At 38.0% G+C, this 22,152-nt stretch overlaps 1 protein-coding gene across 1 annotated transcript in view; it reads left to right on the top strand.

Annotated features, from left to right (window-relative positions):
- Positions 1–15,077, top strand: part of IQUB (IQ motif and ubiquitin domain containing) — a 79,847-nt gene extending 64,770 nt beyond the window's left edge. The window contains exons 11-13 of the mRNA XM_037056493.1: positions 8,921–9,169; positions 9,842–10,027; positions 13,041–15,077. Of these exons, the coding sequence (XP_036912388.1) occupies positions 8,921–9,169; positions 9,842–10,027; positions 13,041–13,223 (618 nt within the window). The 3' untranslated portion in view covers positions 13,224–15,077. The remainder of the gene's footprint in view (positions 1–8,920; positions 9,170–9,841; positions 10,028–13,040) is intronic.
- Positions 15,078–22,152: the final 7,075 nt, after the last annotated feature.

Consider the following 22,152-nt stretch of genomic DNA (forward strand, 5'->3'; position numbering starts at 1 on the left):
CCCTGAGATGAATCCCACTTTATTATGATGTATGATCTTTAAATGTATTGCTGGATCCAGTTCGCCAATATTTTGTTGAAGATTTCGGCATCTATGTTCATCAGTGATACTAGTCTTTCATTTTCTTTCTTTGCTGTGTCTTTACCTGGTTTTGGAATTAAAATAATACTGGCCTCATAAATAGAGTTTGGGAATCTTCCCTCTTCCTGAAATTTTTGAAATAGTTTGAAAAGGATAGGAATGAGCTTTTCCTTAAATATTTTGTAAAACTCGCCTGTGAACTTGTCCAGCCTGGGGCTTTTGTGTGCCAGGAGCTTTTTGATTATTGTTTCAATTTCACTAATTGCTATTGGTTTATTCAGGCATTCTGCTTCTTTTTTATTCAGTTTTGGAAGATTATATGTTTCTAGGAATTTGTCCATTTCACCCATGTTTTCAAATTTCTTAGCATGTAGTTGTTCCAAACCTTTGTATTTCTGTAGTATCAATTTTAACATCTCTTTTTTCATTTCTGATTTTATTTATTTGGTTCCTCCCTCTTTTTTTCTTGATGAGTCTAGTTAAAGGCTTGTCAATTTTGTTTATCTTTTCAAAGAACTAGCTCCTGGATTTATTGATCTTTTGAATTGTTCTTTTAGTCTTTATGTCATTTAATTCTGCTCTGATCTTGATTATTTCCTTCCTTCTACTAGCTCGGGGCTTTGTTCATTGTTACTCCAGTTCCTGTAGATGTAGGTTTAGGCTGTTTATTTGAAATGTTTATATCTTTTTATAGCAATAGCCTGTATTGCTATAAACTTCCTCTCAGGACTGCCTTTGTTATATGCCATAGGTTTTGAACTGTTGTGTGTTTATTTTCATTTGTTTCCAGAAACTTTTTATTTCGTCCTTGATCTCATTGTTAACCCATTCATTGTTTAATAGTATGCTATTCAGTCTGTATGAATTTGAGTGTTTTTGAGTTTTTTCCTTGAGTTTGGTTCCTAGTTTCAAGCCATTGTGATCCGAGAAGATACTTGATATGATTTCAATTTCATTGATTTTGTTTAGGCTTGTTTTGTGACCTACCCTGTGGTCTATCTTTGAAAATGTTCCCTGTTTCAATTCTTTGAAAAGAATGTATATTTTGCTTCCAGAGGGTGAAAGGTTCTGTATATATCTGTTAAGTCCATTTGATCTAGTGTGTCATTCATTGCTAGAATATCAGTGTGATTCTTTGCTAAGTAGATCCATCCATTGTTGAAATGGGGTGTTAAAATTGCCTATTGTTAGTGTGTTGCTGTCAGTATCTTTCTGGAAGTCCTCCAAGATTTTCTTTATATATTTTTCTCCTCCTGTATTTGGTACATAAATGTCTACAAGGGTATATCTTCTTGTAGTTTGTTCCCTTAAGTATTATATGGTGTCCTCCTTTGTCTCTTTATGGCTTTTGTTTTTATTTTGTCTGATATAAGTATTGCTGCCCTACCTTTTTTTTCATGTCTGTTTCCTTGAAATATTTTTTCCATCCCTTCACTTTTAGTCTGTGTAGATCTTTTGTCCTGAGGTGAGTCTCTTGTAGGCAGCATATGTGGGTGTCATGTTTTCTTATCCATTCAGCTGTCCTGTGTCTTTTGATTGGAGCATTTAATCCGTTTACATATAAGGTTATTACTGATAGGTAGTAATTCATTGCCATTTTCCCCTTTGTATTTGTGTTCTTCCCTCTGTCACTCTTTCTCTTCATCTTCTTAAAGCAGTGCCTTTAGCATCCCTTACAGTGCTGGTTTGGTAGACATGTGTTCTTTTATCTTTCTGTTGTCTGGGAAACTCCTCATTTCCCCTTGATTTTTAATGAGAGTCTTGCTGCTTAGAGTAGTCTTGTTTGCAGGCCTTTTTGCTTTTCATGTTGGACTATTGCTTGCCATTCCTTTCTGGCTTGTAGTGTTTCTGTTATCAGCTGTTAATAGCTGATATTTCTGTTAGCCTTATCGTGACTCCCTTGTATGTTACTAACTGTTTCTCCTCTGGTGCCTTTAATATTCTTTCTCTATCTTTAAATTTTGCTATTTATATTATTATGTATCTTGGAATGGGCCTCTTTGGATTCATATTGTTTGGAACTCTCTGTGTTTCCTGGACTTGCATGGCTTTTTCTCTCTTCAAGTTAAGGCAATTTTCTGTCATTTCTTTTTCAAACAAGTTTTCTATCCCTTGCCTCTTCTTCTCCTCCTGGTTTTCCTATGATATTGATATTACTATGTTTCCTGTTGTTCTGTAGCTCCTTTAAACCTTGTTCATTCTGTTGCTCTGTCTAGGAATTTTTTTCTACCTTGTCCTCCAGCTTGCCGAGTTGATCCTCTGCTTCATCTAGCCTGCTTTTAATTCCTGCCTCTGTGTTCTTCAATTCAGAAATTGTATTCTTCATTTCTTCCTGGTCTTATTAATAGTTTCTATGCCCTTTTTCATGCTGATGTAGTTCACAGTAAGTTCCTTATAGCTTCCCTGTAGTTCTCTGTGGTTCTCACTGAGCTCATTCAGCTTCCTTATAAACATTATTTTGGAGTCAGTGTCTGATAGTTTACTTGCCTCTATTTCATTTAGTAGTCTTTCTGTGGATTCCTCCTTTCCTTTCAACTGAGGATTGTTTCTTTGTCTTCCCATTTTACCTATTCTTCTTGTTTGTTTGTTTTTGTTTCTAAGATTTATCTGTGTTGATTCCCTGTCTTCGTGGTGTGATTTTCTATTGTAGGAGACCTGTTGGATTCAGTGATGTAGTTTCCTTGATCTCCTGAACTTGATGCTATTTGGATGCCCTTTATGCTGATAATGTCGGCTCTCTGGTTGTAATTTGGTGTTGATGGTTGTTGGATTGTTCTTTGGTGGGTCCTTCCCTCTGCCTTGCTGACTCTCATTCCACGCATCACATCTTGTATGCGTTGTGCAGGTGCACTCTTTTTCCTTTCTGGATCTGCCTCTGGTGGTGTCAGTTGGTGTCCCAGTCTGGCGTTAGGCAGCCTGTTGGAGACTACCAGGGATTCAGAGTCTACGGCTGTCTCCTTCAGTTGTTAATCTAGTCACTCTGTTGCCTTACTGCTTTTTTACTGTGCAAAACTGTTTAAAATACATTTAGTAAAGTATGGATGGGGTACTTATTAAAGATTTTTAAATAGTATTTTATTCCAATAATTATTTTTAAGAGTTCTAATTTATTTAAGTTGGCTAAACATTTTTTTTGGCAAATAAAATTATTAATATTTAGTCACCCTTTCATAAAATAAACATTGTTTACAAAATAAACATTGTTTACTGTTTATATTTATATTTTTATTTTTAAAGTATTTTTATTAATTATGCTATTATAGTTTTCCCAATTTCCCCCCTTTATCCACCCTCTGCCCTGCCCCCCCACCCTCCAGCATTCCCTCCTCCTTAGTTTATGTCCATGGGTTATACATATAAGTTCTTTGAGTCCTCTGTTTCCTGTATAGTTTTTTATCCNATTATGCTATTATAGTTTTCCCAATTTCCCCCCTTTATCCCCTCTCTGCCCTGCCCCCCACCCTCCAGCATTGCCTCCTCCTTAGTTTATGTCCATGGGTTATACATATAAGTTCTTTGAGTCCTCTGTTTCCTGTATAGTTTTTTATCCCCATCTATTTTATGTCTACCAATTATGCTTCTTATTCCCTTTACCTTATCCCTCTATTCTTCCTTTCACCCTCCCCACTGAAAACCCTCCATATGATGTCCATTTCTGAGATTCTGTTCCTGTTCTAGTTGTTTGCTTAGTTTGTTTTTATTTTTGTTTTAGGTTCAGTTAATAACTGAGTTTGTTGTCACTTTACTGTTCATATTTTTTATTTTATTTTCCTTAGATAAGTCACTTTCACATTTCATACAATAAGGGCTTAGTGGTGATGAACTCTTTGAACTTGACCTTCTCTGGGAAGCACTTTATCTGCCCTCCCATTCTAAATGATAGCTTTGCTAGATAGAGTAATCTTGGATGTAGGTCTTTGGATTTCATAACTTCAAATACTTATTTCCAGCCCCTTCTTGCCTGCAAGGTTTCTTTTGAGAAATCAACTGAGAGGCTAATGGGCACCCTTTTGTAGGTAACTCTCTCCTTTCCTCTTGCTTCTTTTAGGATTCTCTCTTTATATTTAATTTTGTGTAACTTAATGATGATGTGCCTTGGTATGTTCCTCTTTGGGTCCAACTTCTTTGGGACTCTTTGGGCTTCCTGGAAGTCTGTTTCCTTCACCAGATTGGGGAAGTTTTCCTTCATTATTTATTCAAACAAGTTTTTAATTTCTTGTTGTTGTTTTTCTCATTCTGGCACTCCTATAATTCGGATATCATAATCTTTCAGGTTGTTCCAGAGATTTGTAAGACTCTCTTCACTTTTGTGAATTCTTGTTTCTTCATTTTGTTCCAATTGGATGTTTGTTTTTTCTTTTTGTTCCAAATCCTTGCTTTGACTCCTGGTATCCTTCCTGTCACTGTTGGTTCCCTGAATATTTTGCTTTATTTCACCTTGGGTATCCTTTATTTGTTTTTTCATTTTTTCACCAAGCTCAAGCAGTTCTGTGAGCATTTTGATCACCAGGGCTTTAAATTCTCCATCAGATAGATTGGCTATCTCCTTATCACTTAGTTCCTTTCTGAAATTTTGCCCTGTTCTTTCATTTGGGCCCTATTTCTTTGTCTTGGTGCACCTGATAAGTTGTGAGGTCATGGGGCCTTAGGTAGTTACATGGGCAGGGCAACCCTCTTTGCTGTGCTGCTGCACTGCCTGGCGGGGGGCGGGGGGGCAGAGAGGAAACAGTGTACCCTGCCTNTTTCATTTTTTCACCAAGCTCAAGCAGTTCTGTGAGCATTTTGATCACCAGGGCTTTAAATTCTCCATCAGATAGATTGGCTATCTCCTTATCACTTAGTTCCTTTCTGAAATTTTGCCCTGTTCTTTCATTTGGGCCCTACTTCTTTGTCTTGGTGCACCTGATAAGTTGTGAGGTCACGGGGCCTTAGGTAGTTACCTGGGCAGGGCAACCCTCTTTGCTATGCTGCTCCACTGCCTGGCGGGGGGCGGGGGGGCAGAGAGGAAACAGTGCACCCTGCCTGCTCTAGTCTCTAGCACACTTCTCAAGGAACTCTCATGTGAGACTGGGAGTTTCTTCCACCACAGCAACCACTGTGATCCACAGTCAACTCTTAAGTCTCAGTTTTACTTTCAGCCAGCCCCGCCCAGCCGGTCCACTGCCTCACTGCAGTTTTTCTGTGTCTGCCTGCACAGTCTGCTGCCTTAGGGGTCTGTTTGATTTTTAATTCCTTGGTTGTCGGAGTTCCATGTAGTTTGATTTTCTGGCACTTTTGGTTGTTTATTGATTTTAGATTGGTTGTTATCCTCCTTTGGTTGTGCAAGGAAGTGAAGGGTTTCTACGTATGCCTCCATCTTGGCCGGAACTGTATATTTTTATTTTTAAATGAAGTTTTAAAATCTAATTGTATTGCAAGAGAATGCTAAGATATAACAAAAGTACAAGAGAAAAGTTTCCCATTTTGTATTGTGTCAAATGGATTCGAGACTTTTGGGGGTCATCACTTTGTAAGTTATATGATGTCTAATCACTGGAGTGTATGTCTGAAACTAATATAGTAAAATATGCTAACTGTATTGAAAAGTAAAAATGAGTAAAACATGGTTCTGGAAATAAAACAGTTTTCCTAAGATATAATTTACATGTCATACAATTTGCCTATTTAAGGGGTATAGTTCAACAGGTTTTAGAATAGCCACAGATATGTGCAACCATCACCACAGCAAATTCTAGAACATTTTGGTCACCTCCAGAAACAGTTTCTTTCTATTATTCATACACTCTCCCATCCTCCAGCTTCCCCACCCGACCACTACCCTCCATCCCTAAGCAGACACTGCTTTACTTAGTGTCTCTGATAGAGTTGCTCATTCTGGACTTTAATATCAATACAGTCATGCAATATGAAAAATAAAAGTAAAGTTCCCATATTATTTTTTTGCATTCAGATCAGTGTTTCATTTGTCCAGGCTATCCTCTAGTGTTTTTGTGTAGACTTACTCAGTTTTTGTATGATTTTAGTAATGTAATACAATTTTATATCTTACACATTCACATAATACTATATAATTTTATTCATTTTGTAAGTTACCTTTGGTAAAATTCCCTCTTTTTGGTGATTTTTGACCAACTCAGAGAGTCATGTAACCAACAGCACTATCAAGATCTTGAAAGTCTTATTACCCTTCCAGACACCCTCATACGGCTACTCTAACCAGCCCTTTCCTTAGGCCCCTAACCTTTGGTAAGTACTGACCTGCATTTCCTTTTATAGTTTTACCTAACCCAGAATGTCATATAAATGGAATCATAATATATGTAGTCTTTTAAAAAAGATTTTTTTTTAGAGAAATGGGTAGGGAGGGAGAGAAATACAGATGTGGGAAAGAAACATCGATCAGTTGCCTCTTATATGCACCCTGACTGGGAACTGAACCTACAACCCAAGCATTTGCACTGACAAGGAATTGAACTGACAACTTTGCTTTGCAGAGCAGTGCCCAACCAACTGAGCCACACTGGACAGGGCTGTATTTATTCTCCTGAGACTGGTTTCCTTCATTTAGCATGTTGCATTTGAGATTCACCTATGTTTCTGAATGTATCAGTAGTTTGTGTTTTTATTGTCTGGATGTACAGAGTTGTACACTCACAGTTGTAGAATACCAAGTTGTTTAGAGTTTGGGGGTTTTGTGAATAAAAGTCACTACAAGCACTTCAGTATGAGTTTTTGTGTAAATTGATTATTACAGGTTAAATACCTAGAAAGTGGGATTTTTGAGTGGTGGTAAATTCATATTTACATATAAAAGACACTGTGAAACCTTTTTTCTAAACTGGCTCTACCATATTGTATTTCTGTCTGCAACATATGAGAATTCAAATTGTTCTGCCACCTTGTCATCATTTGGTATTGTAAGGTTTTACTTAATTTTGGAATTCAAATAGGCATAAAGTAGTATCCCATATGTTAATACCCACTTTCCTAATGAGTGATATGCATCTTTTTACTCAGTTTTTTTCATACATATATTGTGATACTACCCCCACTTTTTTTTTTCAGTTGGGCTGTTTATTTTCTTGTTACCGAATTTTAAGAATTATTTATATATTTCAGGTATAAGCCCTTAATAAGATACATGATTTGCAAATACTCTTCCCACGTTGTGGCTTGGCTTTTCGTTCTATTAACGTATCTGTAAGAGCAACAGTTTTTAATTTTGATGAAGTTCAGTTTATCTATTTTTGAAATGGATCATGCTTTTGGTGTTTGGCATTTAACAAATCTCTTTGGATTAATTAATATTATTAAAATGACCATATTACCTAAACTGACCTACAGATTCAGTGCAATAACTATCAAAATTCCAATGGTATTTTTCACAGAAAAGATTCATAGTAGCCAAAGCAATCTTGAGAAAGAAAGCTAAGCTGGCAGCATTATGCTTCATGATTTCAAACTATATTGCAAAGCTCTCATAAACAAAAACAGTATGGTATTGCCATGAAAAAAAAGATGCATAGATCAATGGAACAGAATAGAGAACCCAGAAATAAACCCGCACATATGAGGTCAACTAATATTTGACAGAGAAGCCAAGAACACTCAATGGAAAAAGGATAGTCTCTTCAATAAAGGGTACTGGGAAAACTCAGTAACAACATGCAAAAAATGAAATTGTATTCTTATCTCCCACCTCATATAAAAATCAACTCAAAATGGACTAATGATTTAAATGTATAACCTAAAACTGTAAAAGTACTAGAAGAAAACAGAGAAAAAGCTTTTCAAAATTGGTTTGACAACAGTTTCTTTTCCCATGACACCAAAAGCAAAGGTAACAAAAGCAAAATTAGACAAATGAGATTGCAGGATTGCATCAAACTAAAAAAAATTTGCACAGCCAGAGAAACAATCAATGAAATGAAAGGCCATCTATAAAATGGGAGAAAATATTTGCAAACCATATATCACCATATATGGTGAGTTAATATCCAAAAAAAGGAAGGGGGAAACTCATACAACTCAATAGAAAATAATTTTAATCCACTTGAAAAATGGTCAAAGGACCTTAAAGAGACATTTTCCCAATGAATAGACAAATGCCCAACATGAACATGAAAAAGTTGCTCAATCATCAGGGAAGTGCAAAAGTAAAACTGCAAAGAGATGACACCTCACAAACATTAGAATGGCTGTTACCAAAAGACAAAAGGTAAGTGTTGGCAAGGATGTAGAGAAAAGGGAATTCTTGTGTACTGTTGGTGGACATGTAAATTGGTACAGCCATTATGGAAAACAGGATGGAGTTTCCTCAAAAATTAAAAATAGGACTACTACATGATACAGAGTTTCAAGTTTTGAAAATTGATCATTGAGCCATCCAAATTTATTGTTAAGATGAGTGAATAAGGACACTTGGTTCAGTGGCCCTTTATTTATATGTCAAACCAGCTGTTGCCTGTAAGATTAATTGAACATAACACCAAAAAAATCTAAATTCTTCTTAAAAATAAGTGCCAAAGCACTTGGAAGGGTTTTTTTTCTTTTTTTAAAAATATTTTATTTATTTATTTTCAGAGACAGGAGGTTGATATCTAAAGGTTGATGAATAATACAGATTGTTAATATTTTGGCAGGGTACATGAATAGTGCTTGAAATTTACATTTTGTGTAGAATAGAAGGTGAAAGGGAAAATATAACTGACTTTTTGTCTCATTCTAAGATAAGTTACACCTCAGTGCTCATGTCGGATAGTATTTGGCCTGGCTTTTGCCCTTTTCTCTCGCTCTCTCTATATAAACCTAAATATATGTATATATGTTTACTGTACAGGTCCCTCAAGACCCACTGAAGTTTTATAAGAAGATTTACTATTGCCACAGTTGCCAGCTCTATTTGCCTTCTACAGAGTTTGCTGTGTCATCCACCTCACACCGCATAAACCAGTGTCGTAAGTGCATTAGCCTTGACAACGAGTCTCAACAACGAGAATCGTTCTTGAAGTACAAATGTTTACTTCAGCGGCTCTACTCTTCAGAAGCTGAGTATGAAGATGATTCTAAAATTGCTTTCCTGATGCAGGTATAGTCACAAAGAGTTGCCAGTCACGGATGAAATTTTCCACTGATTTCTTGCTTTCCCACCCATGCTTTTTAAACGGAGGGATTTCCCTCCCTATGCTTATACTTTGTGAAGCTCACTCTTCTGGCACTTCTGAGTTTATATGTGTAGACTCCTTGGTAAAAAGTTGTTTCAAGAGTTTTAGCTAATATGGTTTAAATAAAAAATTTTAAGACAGTTATTCTATTTCCCCTTCCCTCTTTTTCATTAAAACAAGACTTTCTTGTTTCTTGTTAAATAATACTAAGCAAATTGCTTATTTTTAATTAAATTTCAATTTCCTCATTTGTAAAATGGGATTAAAATGACAAATAGTAACCCTGAGGATTAGATGATGGTTACTAATACATTTTGAAAAATACTAAATACCATATCAATAAATGCTAATCAGTAATTAGCATTTTGGAGGACATATATGCAGCTTACTCTAAGTCAAGGAAATGGTCATGAATGTGAGACTGATAACATAATTTGGCGGAAAATAAGGAGCAATGTGGCACTGAAAACCTCACCAATAGAATTTCTCTTTTAAAAATATACTCAGTATAATATAATCATTTCCTTAAGTAATATAATAATCTTAAAAAATTATGTTTATGAGAAAACATTTTTCAAACTTATTTTGACATGCAGCTGCAAGATATTCAGTACCTGATTGAGAACATTTGGGTGTCCCAGTCAGCACTCAGTGCCTGGAAAGACCTGAATGACCTGGTCATGGTCAGGTGGGACAAGTCCCTGGAGTGGTCCCCCTGGAACTGCATTCTTCTCACCAAGGATGAAGGCGTTGCTCATCTCAAGCTAACAAGTATTGAAGAGGTAAGAAAGTTGAACTTTTGGTGGGAAATTACCTTAATCTTTAGAATTACTAGAGATAAATTGACTGCCTTTAGTACATTCCATACATGATTTAAATACTTCCATTGGATCAAGAAACAGAGAACCCAGGCATAACAGTAACAAAATATGTGGATGGCAGAGATTAAAAGGGAGCCGTGGCTTTCTTTTAATAAAGGTCACATAGAAGATGAGGATAAAAGATCTGAAGGTCTGTGCAAGTACCCGAACATGATACTACTCCCTTCTAATAGTAGCAAGTTTGGGCATGTCAGTTCTATGGTAAGTTCTACAAGGGCAGTGATTTTGTTAGGCTGTGTCTGTAGGGCTAATATCTACAGCAGTGCCTGTCCTAGATTAGGAGTTTGCTAAGTATTTGTTGAATGAATAAATGAATATTACCACTAGATAGGTATTGTGGAACTGAATCTATTTTGATTAATCATCATGAAGTCTGCCTAAAAACACACTCAATCCTCAAATAAATTTCGTTCATAATTTTGTGCTCAAAACAGCATGGGGTATAGTTTTGTGGCTCCATTTTCTTTGCTTCCAACTAAGAGTCAGGAAAGTACCCTGAAAATTAAACATCATTTAATTCCGGTAATTCACAAGATGTAATCTGTAAAGCATTTCGGTGAATGGAGTTGAGGAGTCCCTGACAAGTTTGCAGATCTCCGTTGACACTAAGCAAGCCTAGAGTTCTTACTGCTGATACTAATTCTCTGCCTTTTCTTGATTAAGTTGATGTAGTTAATTTCATGTAAGATGTCAGCTGAGAGAAAATATGGAAATGACTTCAAATATAACAGTTATTTTGAATGGTGCTGTTCACTGCCTATGTTTTTATTAGGGAGAAGGAAAGGGTAAAGAGGAGAAACTAGTTAAATTTTTAGCTTTTCTGAATAATTTTCCAGTAGAAGCCAGGCTAAGAAAAATTGTACTTCAGGTATTGAAAGAAAGAGCAACGAGAAATTGAAGCTGTGCTGTATATATCGTATTTAGTAAAAACTCAGCCGCCTCGTAAATATTTAACCACTGTAAGCACGGCCAGTGCTGCAAAACCGTTTCATCCAGCACCCACCGCGGGACCTCGGGTTGTTCCCAGAGCTGATGTTATGCTGCTTCTTCAGTTAATCTACACAGCACCCTTTGTGTATTTAATTAAATTACCGCTGTATCAAATTAAATGTTCTACCCACATTCAGGATGCTTAGCTTATTGAATTTCTGTAAAATAGCTAAGGTTCTCAACCAGGCAAACTAAAAAAAACAATTGTCTCCTTTAGGGTTTTGGGCTGGTGTAATCTTTTAAGTATTAATGATTAACCTAGTTAAAGATCATTTTGTTTCGCAACAAGTTAAAGCATGTTGAGAATTTCCTTAATTCATAGATACTTGCTTTCTCGAGAAATAAAAGAAAATACTCAGAAGTTTAAATAATCTTGACTCTGTGCAATCATGACACAGTTGTAGGAAAAGCATGGAAGAAGACTTGTGTTCTGAACCCTAAACGAGGCAGGTCGATTTCTCAGGGTGTGCTCAGTGGCCAAAGCAGGAGCCTGGTGGGTTTGCAGTCAGGAGACCTGACCCAGTATTCCCCCATTCCTGTCACTAATGATAGGAACAACCTAAGGCCTACTCTCTTTGCTTCATCTATTTGTGTAAAGGTCACCTGAAAACAAGGAATTAGTGCAAAGAATCGGAGTGCCCTGACTTTGAATTCTGGCTTTATCACTCATCAGCTGGGAGAAGTTGGGCAAGCTTGTTAATGTCTTGCTGCTCTGGTTTTCTCATCAATAAAAAGAAAATAACAGAAAAAGTGGGTGATAGATACTGGCTATCTTTTTTTATTGTTCCTTAAGAGCTGTTTATTATTCCTTTAATTGCATGAGCCCTAATACACTTATGTCATCTTTAAGAATTACTTTCACGCTCTATAAGGCACTTTGAAAGGCTATAAAGTCCTATGTATGTATAATTTAATGCTGCATAACAGAAATGTAATAATTTTCCTTGAATAAACATGGGCAAAGAAGTGTTGCAATTAAGTCAGATTAGTGCAAAGGATGACTATTTCGACCTGTTAAATTTGTCTGTAGAGAAGAAAATTTAAAATAAGCCCAGGATACTTCTATCTAGAAATTCCTGCAAAAATATAATATTTTTCAGCTTCTTTTCTCCAGGGCTTTCTTTACTTTTGATTGACAGTATGGAGGGATCTTTAGTGAGGTGATTTCTTAACTCTCAGAAAACAAATTTTAGGAGAAGGTACAGGTAGTATCTATCACTTGGTTGAAAAGAAGGGTCAGTTAATATTAATAAAGAGAATAGGTGGTATTAATTAATTCAATCAGAATTTGGTTTTGAATGTTCCACAATCTGTGCTAAGTGCTTAGAGAAAAACAATTCTTCATTGTTTGAGTTGCACAAATTCAGCTGCCAATAATGAACTAAGAAGTTTATAATTAACTAAGGACCCCATAAGGGTCCTTCCCATATCTGGAGATAAGTTCGGAACATGAATTCAAGTTGGTAGCTGTATCGATGTTGAAAGAGACTTAAGAGAACCGAGGTGACACAAGTGCATTCATTCAAAAATATCCTCCAAGTATTTACCTTATGGCGCCAAGAAATGCAGCTATGACAAAGACCCAGTTTGAGCCCCCAGGTTTTCTTTATCATGGAAGAGACTCTCAAGAATGTAGTGAATTTCAAGGCACAATGACCTAAATATTACAATTAAAATACATGAAAGTGTTTCAAGTACGGAGGCAGGAGCGTTTAGTTTGGAGTCAGACATCAGAAGGAGAACCAGGAAAGTTGCAGGTTAAAGCGCCATAGCAGCTGAGCCCTGAGAAATGATCGACAAAGGGGGGAAAATGTACTCTGGGCTGGAAGAATTAATAAGCAAAGGCACTGAGGCATGAACGTGTTTTTACTTGGCAAAATATATCTGACATGTAATAGAATTTGATTTTCTTTTTTTCCCCCAGGGATACAGACCCTTGTTTATTCACAAGATCAAGCATAAACATTTCCTGGCTAAGAACTATTTTTCTCAAATCCCAGTCCTGGCTTCATTTTTACTTGAGGATCCTGAAGTAGAAGAGATTAGAAAGAAATATCACCCAGAAACAACGCCTAAGATCATAGAATCCCCAAGGCCTGCTCCTTAGAAGACCCAGGAGTACTGGTTTGAGGATCAGTGTTTTTGTCCACTGCTAATTGAATAACATGGAGGTCACGCGATATAGAAATAGAATTTTTCAAGTTGATTTTAATATATTGTATAGTATCATAAGTTACATAAAGAGAAAACATGTCTATATAAATGCTTTATTGTGGAACAATTAATGTTAAATTGAAATATGATTTTGTTACTAAAATCAGTACATTGAAGAAAACATTTTACATATTTTCACATTAATTTTTTTAAATTTTCAGGTACATTATAGTTAAAATTAATAGACAAAAGCTAGGGTTAACATTCAACCCAAGAATTTATTTTAGATAATATTTAGTTACAGATGGACAGTCAGTATGTAGGTGGGTGGGAGGAAGCATTATAGAATTACCCTTTCTGAAAATCTTTACAGGAAAGGTAAAAGACACTATGTTTTAATGTAGGGATTTGAATGTTCACTTTTTATCTTCTACTTTCACCTTCCATCCATCTCAAAATCCCAAGAAAACAGCTGAAATGATTTATAAACAAATAAGCAAAAGGTACATTCCATGCTGGAAAAGAAGGTAAAGAGTGGAACTATCTTTTATCCTATGGGAGAAAAACTCCTAGTCAGCCAATGATGAAAACTCTGTAGGAGGAATAAACGTGATCAAGGAACTAGAATAATCCTTTTCTCCAATAAACTGAAAGAATAACCTTGACCACATGCATGTCAGGGACTGACAAGGATGAACCAGGGCGTTTGAGTTGGTCTTAACAGGAGATAGATGTACACTCAAAGTTTACGGAGGAACTGATAAACTGTGGGCAGTGTGTGAGGAAACTGTGGTGTGGTGCGGGAACCCAGGGCCAGTGTGAGATGAGGTGTGTCTGCTCTTTGTCTTGGATGCACCGGGGAGGGAGAGTTCTGGGAACCCAGAAGGAGAATGTGAAGAAGATGACCGAGCAGACCAGAGACCAGCCCTAGGGTGACCTCATGAACTAGGGAAGTGAATACTCTGATCTCACACCTCTCCCTTCCTTCAGTCTCCTCTTGAATTTTTCATTGATGGAACCCCACCTCCCCCGCAAAGCAGAAGAAATAGAAGTCTGCTGACATAATTTATATAGCTTCAGGACAAAGAGCAGAGTAGATAATGGGGAGAGTGGATCTGGATGGCTAAGGAGAAGTTATGAAGCTAGAGAGAAAAAAGGGAAGATCTATAATTCAAGTAGCAATATTTCACACACTGCAACATAATTATATAAATGTATATGTAAGGTTAGCAGCAAGGAGGTGCATACAAGAGAAAAACAAGATTAAAAATATCACAGTGCATAATTTTAAACAGGTTAAAATTCTCTAGTAAAGGCTAGTTAGTCTCATTGTAGCAAAAGAGTGAGACATATGCTGTATACCAGATATATACCCCAAATAGAATGACTTGTGAAGGTTAAAAATTGCCATTCATATGCAGATAGACAACAACAAATGGTGGCAATAATATCAAGGATGAAATTGGGAAGATGAATCGCAAAGCAAAGGGTTATTTATCTTAGTAAATTATAATTCACAGTAAAAAATGAATAATTAACCTTTGTTAGATACAAATGTCAATTTAAAAAAGTCAGTTGAGAATTTTCCATGGGCTTCTCATGTCTCCACAGGAATTTTTGAGCTGAGGCGTTAGTTATATCTTGTGCAAGACTCATTTTCAAGGGTGTCTGTATAGCAGAGTCTTGGAGGCACACTGTTTATATGGTTCACTGTGAGAGACGCGAAGTGTCTAAGCCCAGGATTCCTAGCCGGTAACTGCAACTCCCTGGGTGTGCATGTGTCACCTGGACTTTGTGTCACCCGAAGGAACTGGGACAAAATGCTGATACTCTGCTGCTGTTTCTGTGAACAATAAATTGTGCTGTGTCTCTGACCCAGGAGCCTCCTGTCTTCTGTCATCTATGAAGTTGTGGCAGGTGAACTCATTAGCCTGCAATTAGGATAGTGTCCCCGACCCTTCACAGTTCTCAGCACAGACAACCTCATAAATAAAAAAAGAGGAGCTAAGAGGTAGAAAATGCCATTTCTAATCTCTTTCCAGGAACGCTGGGTGCTTGATTACAATTTTCCACCCTCTTGAAGTGAAGCATGCTTTGCCCAACTTAATGCAAGGCAACTTTGTCACTTTAGAGCATTGAAGGAACAAATAATTCTAATGCTATAGATAGTCTTCTAAGGAATAGAAAAAGAGTGAATACTCCCCAAATCATGAGGCCAGCATATCCTTGTTGGCAAAGATAGTACAAGACAGAAAATGATAGATCATTTTCATAATGAATATGGATGCAAAAACCCTAAACAAAATATTAGAACACCAAATTAAAAAAAAGGTAAAACAAATGGCTTTGGCTGATGATCCTCACTTACCTTTTTAGATCTATTTTCCTGCCTCCCCCTCTCTCTCCTCTGTGCCCTTGGAGTCTGATCCTTGCCCATTGTGTCAAGGACATCACACTGTCCTCCGGCTCCGTTGGTCAGTGGGAAGCATCAGCAGGAGATCTGAGGTCTGAAGGAAAGGCAACAATCGCAGTGTCTTCCCCTGGCTTCTCCCATCTGATTGTTGGTCTGCTGTCAGTGACTGCGTTCATCTGACCACGGACACATCTGTGGGTGGATGGTCATTCCTCGTACTCTACAGCTCTGAGTTCTGGGACTCATTCCTTCTGGTTACCTCAGCTTTTGGGTGGTAATGTCTCTCTTTTGTAGGTAAGTTTAAGGTGATTCACTTTTTTAAATTTTGGTTTCCTTAAACAGTGACCTCATAAACAGTCTTTTCACTAAATACTTCTCAAATTAACTAGTTCGAATGTGTCATTGGGTTCCCGCTGGACCCTGGCCTCAGCAAATGGACTTTAAAGTGGAATCCTAGGCTTGAACAGCTCATATATTTGAAGAGCATCTGAATCACTTCCTTGTCGGAGGGACATGGGACGCTGGGTGCATGCAGCACGTGGCAGCATCGTGACTACTCACATATCCCAAGCAGGAGCACAGAATGGGCTGCACATGGAGGGTGAGCACGGGGAGACCAAGCCGCTGAGCTTCGGTCGCTCTGAGGACAAATGTGGCACAGGATGCATTTCTTACCCTAGAAAGGGATCATAAGGGAGAGAAGAAATGGAAGGCTCTGAATGATCAACACAAGGCCCAGAAAGAAATTTAGAAAGCCTTTTAACTCTGAAGAAAGTACTTATCTCCTGTACATACAGACCAGATGTGACTAAGAATTAAGTCTGGAACCTGATTTGTAAGTAAATAATGTAACCAGAGATAGATTCAGTAACTATTATGACATAGGTCTCCTAATTTGGGAGGCCAAGTAAAAAGTGTTTATTTATATGAGGGATAATTTATCTTGTTAGGTGGAAATGTAGGATGTCCAGATACGGAGAGAGAGTTGCATAGAGGAGCTGAGTAGCCAGAGGTCAGCTCTGCCACTTCTCAGCTTGTTGCCTCTGCTCTAAATCCTTAGCTTCAAATCCTTCTTTGTCCTACTTGTGATACTGAAGCTGGACTCACATGTATTTCTCCTCTGCCACCTTGTACCATGTTGGGTATTTTCAGTGGAGGTGGCTGGAGACATGATGCACTGAGGGACTTCGTTTCCTGGTTGTTGTGTGCTTTTTCACGCTTATTCCTGTAGAGTGTAGAGGAGAGCAGTGAGCAGAACACCCAGTGGTACTTAGCCTCCAGCCAGTTTTGCCAGCACCTCTGTGGGTGGCTGGAACATCCAATGAATATTGTCAAAACTCCAGGGGTTGGTGGACAACTTCCTGCTTGCCAGATCAGGAGTTACATCACCATAGCAAACTTCCCTGCCACATCTACACCTTCTTAAACAAAGTCTGACTCTTGGCTTCATTTTGAACATCCATCCAAATTCGTTTCTCCCTTGGGTGATCTGCCTCCACATTAGAGGAAGCGACTCTTCCCTATATCTGCTGCCCGTGAATTCTTCATTCAGTTCTCGTAGTAATCCCTTGTTATCAGACAAGAATTCTTTATATTAAAATTGTCCTGCTTGAATTAGAGTGTTGCTTTTGTTTCTGGACTGGACCTTCACTGACACAATAAGGAATCAGATTATCTCTTTAAAGTAAGAGATTCTCTCTCTAAAGTAAGAGATTCTCTCTCTAAAGTAAGACACTACTTGCTGCACATTGTATCTAACTCACCATAAATAGACACAATGTTGAATGGGCTTCTGAGAGTCTAGAGGCAATGTATACCACATTTGGGCATGCTGATCTGACCCATTTTTGTAATAAATCTTAAAGCTGCCAGGTTTTGAACAAATAGGCCACAGGATGGTGGTAGAGTAGGAGGATCTTTCTCACACCTCCCAGAACCAAACTGGAAATAAAAATAAAGAGAGGAGCAATCACCCAAAATAACCAGCTGAAGACTACCCAAAGAGGAGTCTTTTAACCACAGATGGACAGAAACCACCTAGAGATTGGTAGGAAGGGCAGGACACGAAAGGGGCTGGCCCTGCCGCCAGAGGCAGAAGGCCAAAGTTATGGTACGGCTGTGGGGGCTTCCTCCTGAGAGGAGTGAAGCCTGGACCCCAGATTGTGCTCCCAAACAGAGCACCAGTGCTGGGGTCAGCTGCCCATGTAGCATCCAATGGTGAAAGCCCATGGGGTTTTGTCTTCCAGGAAGAGATGGGGCCTGCTGGACTCAAAGCCACTGTTCTTTAAGGGGTCAAAACACAGGTTTTTCATTCACAGCCACTGACCTTGGCGAAGGGAGTGCAGCACAGACTGGAATCGCTGAGGAAGGTCTGGAGTGGGAGGCACTGAGAAGAGATGGGGAGTGGCTGCTGGGATGCCTCTGCTGGGGCATCCCCTACCTCCCGTCCCCCTTAGCCATTTTTCTTGAGAAGAGCAAGCCCCTTCCAGGGGAAAAACAATTACCCCACCTGTGGGATACCACTTGTCCCACCCCCTGGAATCCTGCTTGTCCCATCCTGCATCTTTCTTCCTCCCTACCCTGCAGCTTAAGTCCTGCTGAGGAGACAACAACAAAGGCAGACTCGTTGGAGACTGGCTTTAGGGTGTAGCCATTCCATACACCTTCTGGGGAAGTGATTGGTGCTTATCCCTCATGGGAGAGCAATAGAAACACCCTCCTGGTTTCTGAACTCTGGGCTCTGGAGGCCTCACCCACTTGCCTACTAAGGACTCTGGCCTACTGAGTTCAGGGAAATAATCCAGGACAGAGATGTGTGGCTCCAGGGTGGGAAACACACTCATCATCTTCTTTAAAGTCTGAATGCCACCTCGCCTTCATGGGAGACCCAAGAGGTCCCCATGCTCCTGATTGTGCCAGAAACCCTCTTGGAAACAGTAGGGTCTGTGATTAGACTAAGACAGATAGCACACTGACAGGCAGAGGCAGATCCTGCAGTATCTTGGGACAAAAGATTTACATGGGGAAAAGTCAAGGGGTAGCCAAAAATGTCCCATGCAAATGAGGATGAAAAAAAGAAGGGGTAGCAATACACATATCTGACAAAGTACACTTCATAACAAAGGCCATGAAAAGAGACAAAGAAGGTCACTACATAATACTACAGGGATCAATCTAACAAGAGGATATAACCCTTATAAACATATATGCACCCAATATAAGAGCACCTAAATATAAAGAAAACTTTGTTGAATTTTAAGGTAGGTATTGACAGCAATATAGAAATTCACTTAAGGGAATTTTAACATCCCATTATCACAAATGAACAGATCTTGCAGACAAAAAAAATCAACAAGGAAACAGTGACATTAAATGACACACTAGATCAAATGGATTTAAGTGATGTTTACAGAACATTTCATCCCAAAGCATCAGAATACACATTCTTCTCAAGTGCACATTCATCAACAGGGATCATTCTCAGAGACAGATCACAAAGTAGAACAAAAAAATAAGTCTTAACAAATTCAAAAAAATTAAAATTATATGAAGCATTTTCTCAGATCACAATGGCATAAAAATAGAAATCAACCACAGTAAAAAAAACCTTCAAAGTCATTCAAATACACAGAGACTGAATAACAAACATGTTATTAAATAATGAATGGGTCATCAGTGAGATCAAGGAAGAAATAAAAATACCTGGAAACAAATGAAAATGAATACTCAACAACCCAAAACTTGTGGGTCACAGTTAAAGGAGTCCTGAGAGGGAAATTCATAGCATTATAGGCCTACCTAAAGAAGATGGAAATAAACAACCTAACCCTACACCTAGAAGAACAAAAAACAATAACCAAGCTCAAAGTAAGTAGAAAGAAGGAAGTAATCAAGATCAGAGCAGAAATAAATAACATAGAGACTAAAAAAAATTTGAAAGATCAATGATTCTAGAAGCTGGTTCTCTGAAAAGATAAACAAATTGGACAAACATTTAACTAGACTCATCAAGAAAAAAGAGAGGACCCAAATCAATAAAACCAGAAAAGAAAAGAGGGAATATCAATTGATATCACAGACATACAACGGATTGTAAGAAAATACTATGAACAACCATATACCAGGAAATTGGACAACCTGGGCAAAATAAATAAATTTCTAGAAATATACAATCTTCCACAACTGAACCAGGAAGATTCAGAAAACATGAATAGAATGATAAAAACAACGAAATTAAAGCAGTAATTAATTCCCCCCCCCAACTCCCAGCAAACAAAAGCTCTGAACAAGATGGCTTCATAAGTAAATTTTACTAATCATTCAAAGAACTAACACCTGTCCTTCTCAGAAAATTCAAGAAGAGGAAAGACTTCCAAGCTCTTCTCATGAGGGCAGTATTATCCGAAGCCATAACCAGGTAAAGACATAACAAAGAAAGAAAATTATAGGCCAGCATTCCTCATGAACATAGAAGCTCAAATTCTGAACAACATAGCAAACCAAAACAGCAGTGCATCAAAAAGCTCACACACCATGATCAAGTGGGATTTATTCCAGGGATGCAAGGATGGTGCAATATTTGAAAATTAATAAATGTGATATATTGCGTAAACAATATGAGAGATAAAATTCACATGATCATATCAATAGATGCAGAAAAAGCATTTAATAAAATCCAGCACCCATTTATGATAGAAACACTCACCAAAGTGGGAATAAAGGGAGCATTCCTCAATGTAATAAAGACCATATATGGAAAACCTACTGCCAACATCATACTCAATGGACAAAAACTAAAAGTGTTTCCCTTAAGAGAAGGAACGAGACAGGGTTGTCCACTTTCACCACTCATTCAACACGATACTGGAAGTCCTACTCATAGTGATCAGATAAGGAGAAATAAAAGGTATTTAAATTTGATAAGAGGAAGTAAAACTCATTATTCACAGATGACATGATATTGTACATATTGTAGAAAACTTCATAGGCTCTACCAAAATGCTACTAGACTTAATAAATGAATTCAGCAAAGTATCAGATAAAAAATCAATACTCAGAAATCAATGACATGTTCATGCACCAATAATTAACTATCAGAAAGAGAAACTAAGAAAACAATTTCATTTGCTATTGCAGCAACAACAAAAAATAAGGTACCTAGGAATAAATTTAACCAAGGAGGTAAGAGACCTGTACTTGGTAAACCATAGGGCAGTGAAGGAAGAACTTGAGGAAGATACAAGTAAGTGGAGCATATACTGTGTTCATGGATCGGAAGAACTAACTCCATTAAAATGTTCATTCCACCCAAAGCAATCTATAGTTTCAATGCAAGTCCTATAGGATACCAATGGCATATTTCACAGGTCTAGAACAAATATTCCAAAAATTTACATGAAACAAAAGGATGCTGAATAGCCTTAGCAATCTTGAGAAAGAAGAACAAAGTTAGAGGGAATCACAACACCTGATATCAAACTCTGCTGCAAGTTTGCTGTAACCCAAACAGTCTGGCACTGGCATAAGAACAGACACATAGATCAGTGGCACAGAACAGAGAGTCCAGAAATGAACCCCTGTCTTTATGTTCAATTAATATTTGACAAAGGAAACTAGAGCATGCAATAAGGTAAAGACAGTCTGTTGAATACATGGTGATGGGAGAGTGGCACTGCGTGAAATGGGAGAGCCATACACACAAGGAATGAAACTACTCCACCAACTTACACCACACACCAGAAAAAATTAAAAATGGACAAAAAACTTAAATACAACTTGTGGTTCCAATAAAATCCTAAAGGAAAACTGAGGTGGTAAAATTTCAGATATCTCTCGTGTAACTGTATTTTTGCTGATATATCTCCTAAGGTAAGGGAAATAAAGGAATAAATACACAAATGGGACTACAAAAGCTTCTGCACAGCTAAAGAAAACATCAAAATGAAAAGGGAATCGACTGCACAAGAGAACATATTTGCCAATGATGCTCCAAACAAAGGTTTGATCTCCAAAATATATAAAGAACTTACATGCTTTAACACCAGGAAAACAAACAATCCAATTTAAAAATCAGCAAAGAACCTGAATACACACTCTCCAAGGAGGATATACAGATGGCCCATAGACATATGAAAAATCCTCGCCCTGGCTGGTGTAGCTCAGTGGATTGAGCACGGGCCTGCGAACCAGAGGATCGCGGTTCGATTCCCGGTCAGGGCACATGCCTGGGTTGCAGGCCAGTTCCCGGCAGGGGACACACGATACATTGTGTGTCCTCGGCAGAGGCAACCATACATTGATATTTCTCTCCCTCTCTCCTTCCCTTCCCCTCTAAAGATAAATAAATAAAATATTAAAAAAAAAAGAAAAATCCTCAACATCACCAGCCATCAGAGAGATGCAAATTAAAATGACAATGAGGTACCACTTCACATCTGCCAAAATGGCTATCCACTATCAATCAGCAACC

This window comes from Sturnira hondurensis, unplaced genomic scaffold (genome assembly GCF_014824575.4).
Source record: "Sturnira hondurensis isolate 20B ecotype Veracruz unplaced genomic scaffold, ASM1482457v3 Scaffold0008992, whole genome shotgun sequence".
NCBI classification, from domain to species: Eukaryota; Metazoa; Chordata; class Mammalia; order Chiroptera; family Phyllostomidae; genus Sturnira; species Sturnira hondurensis.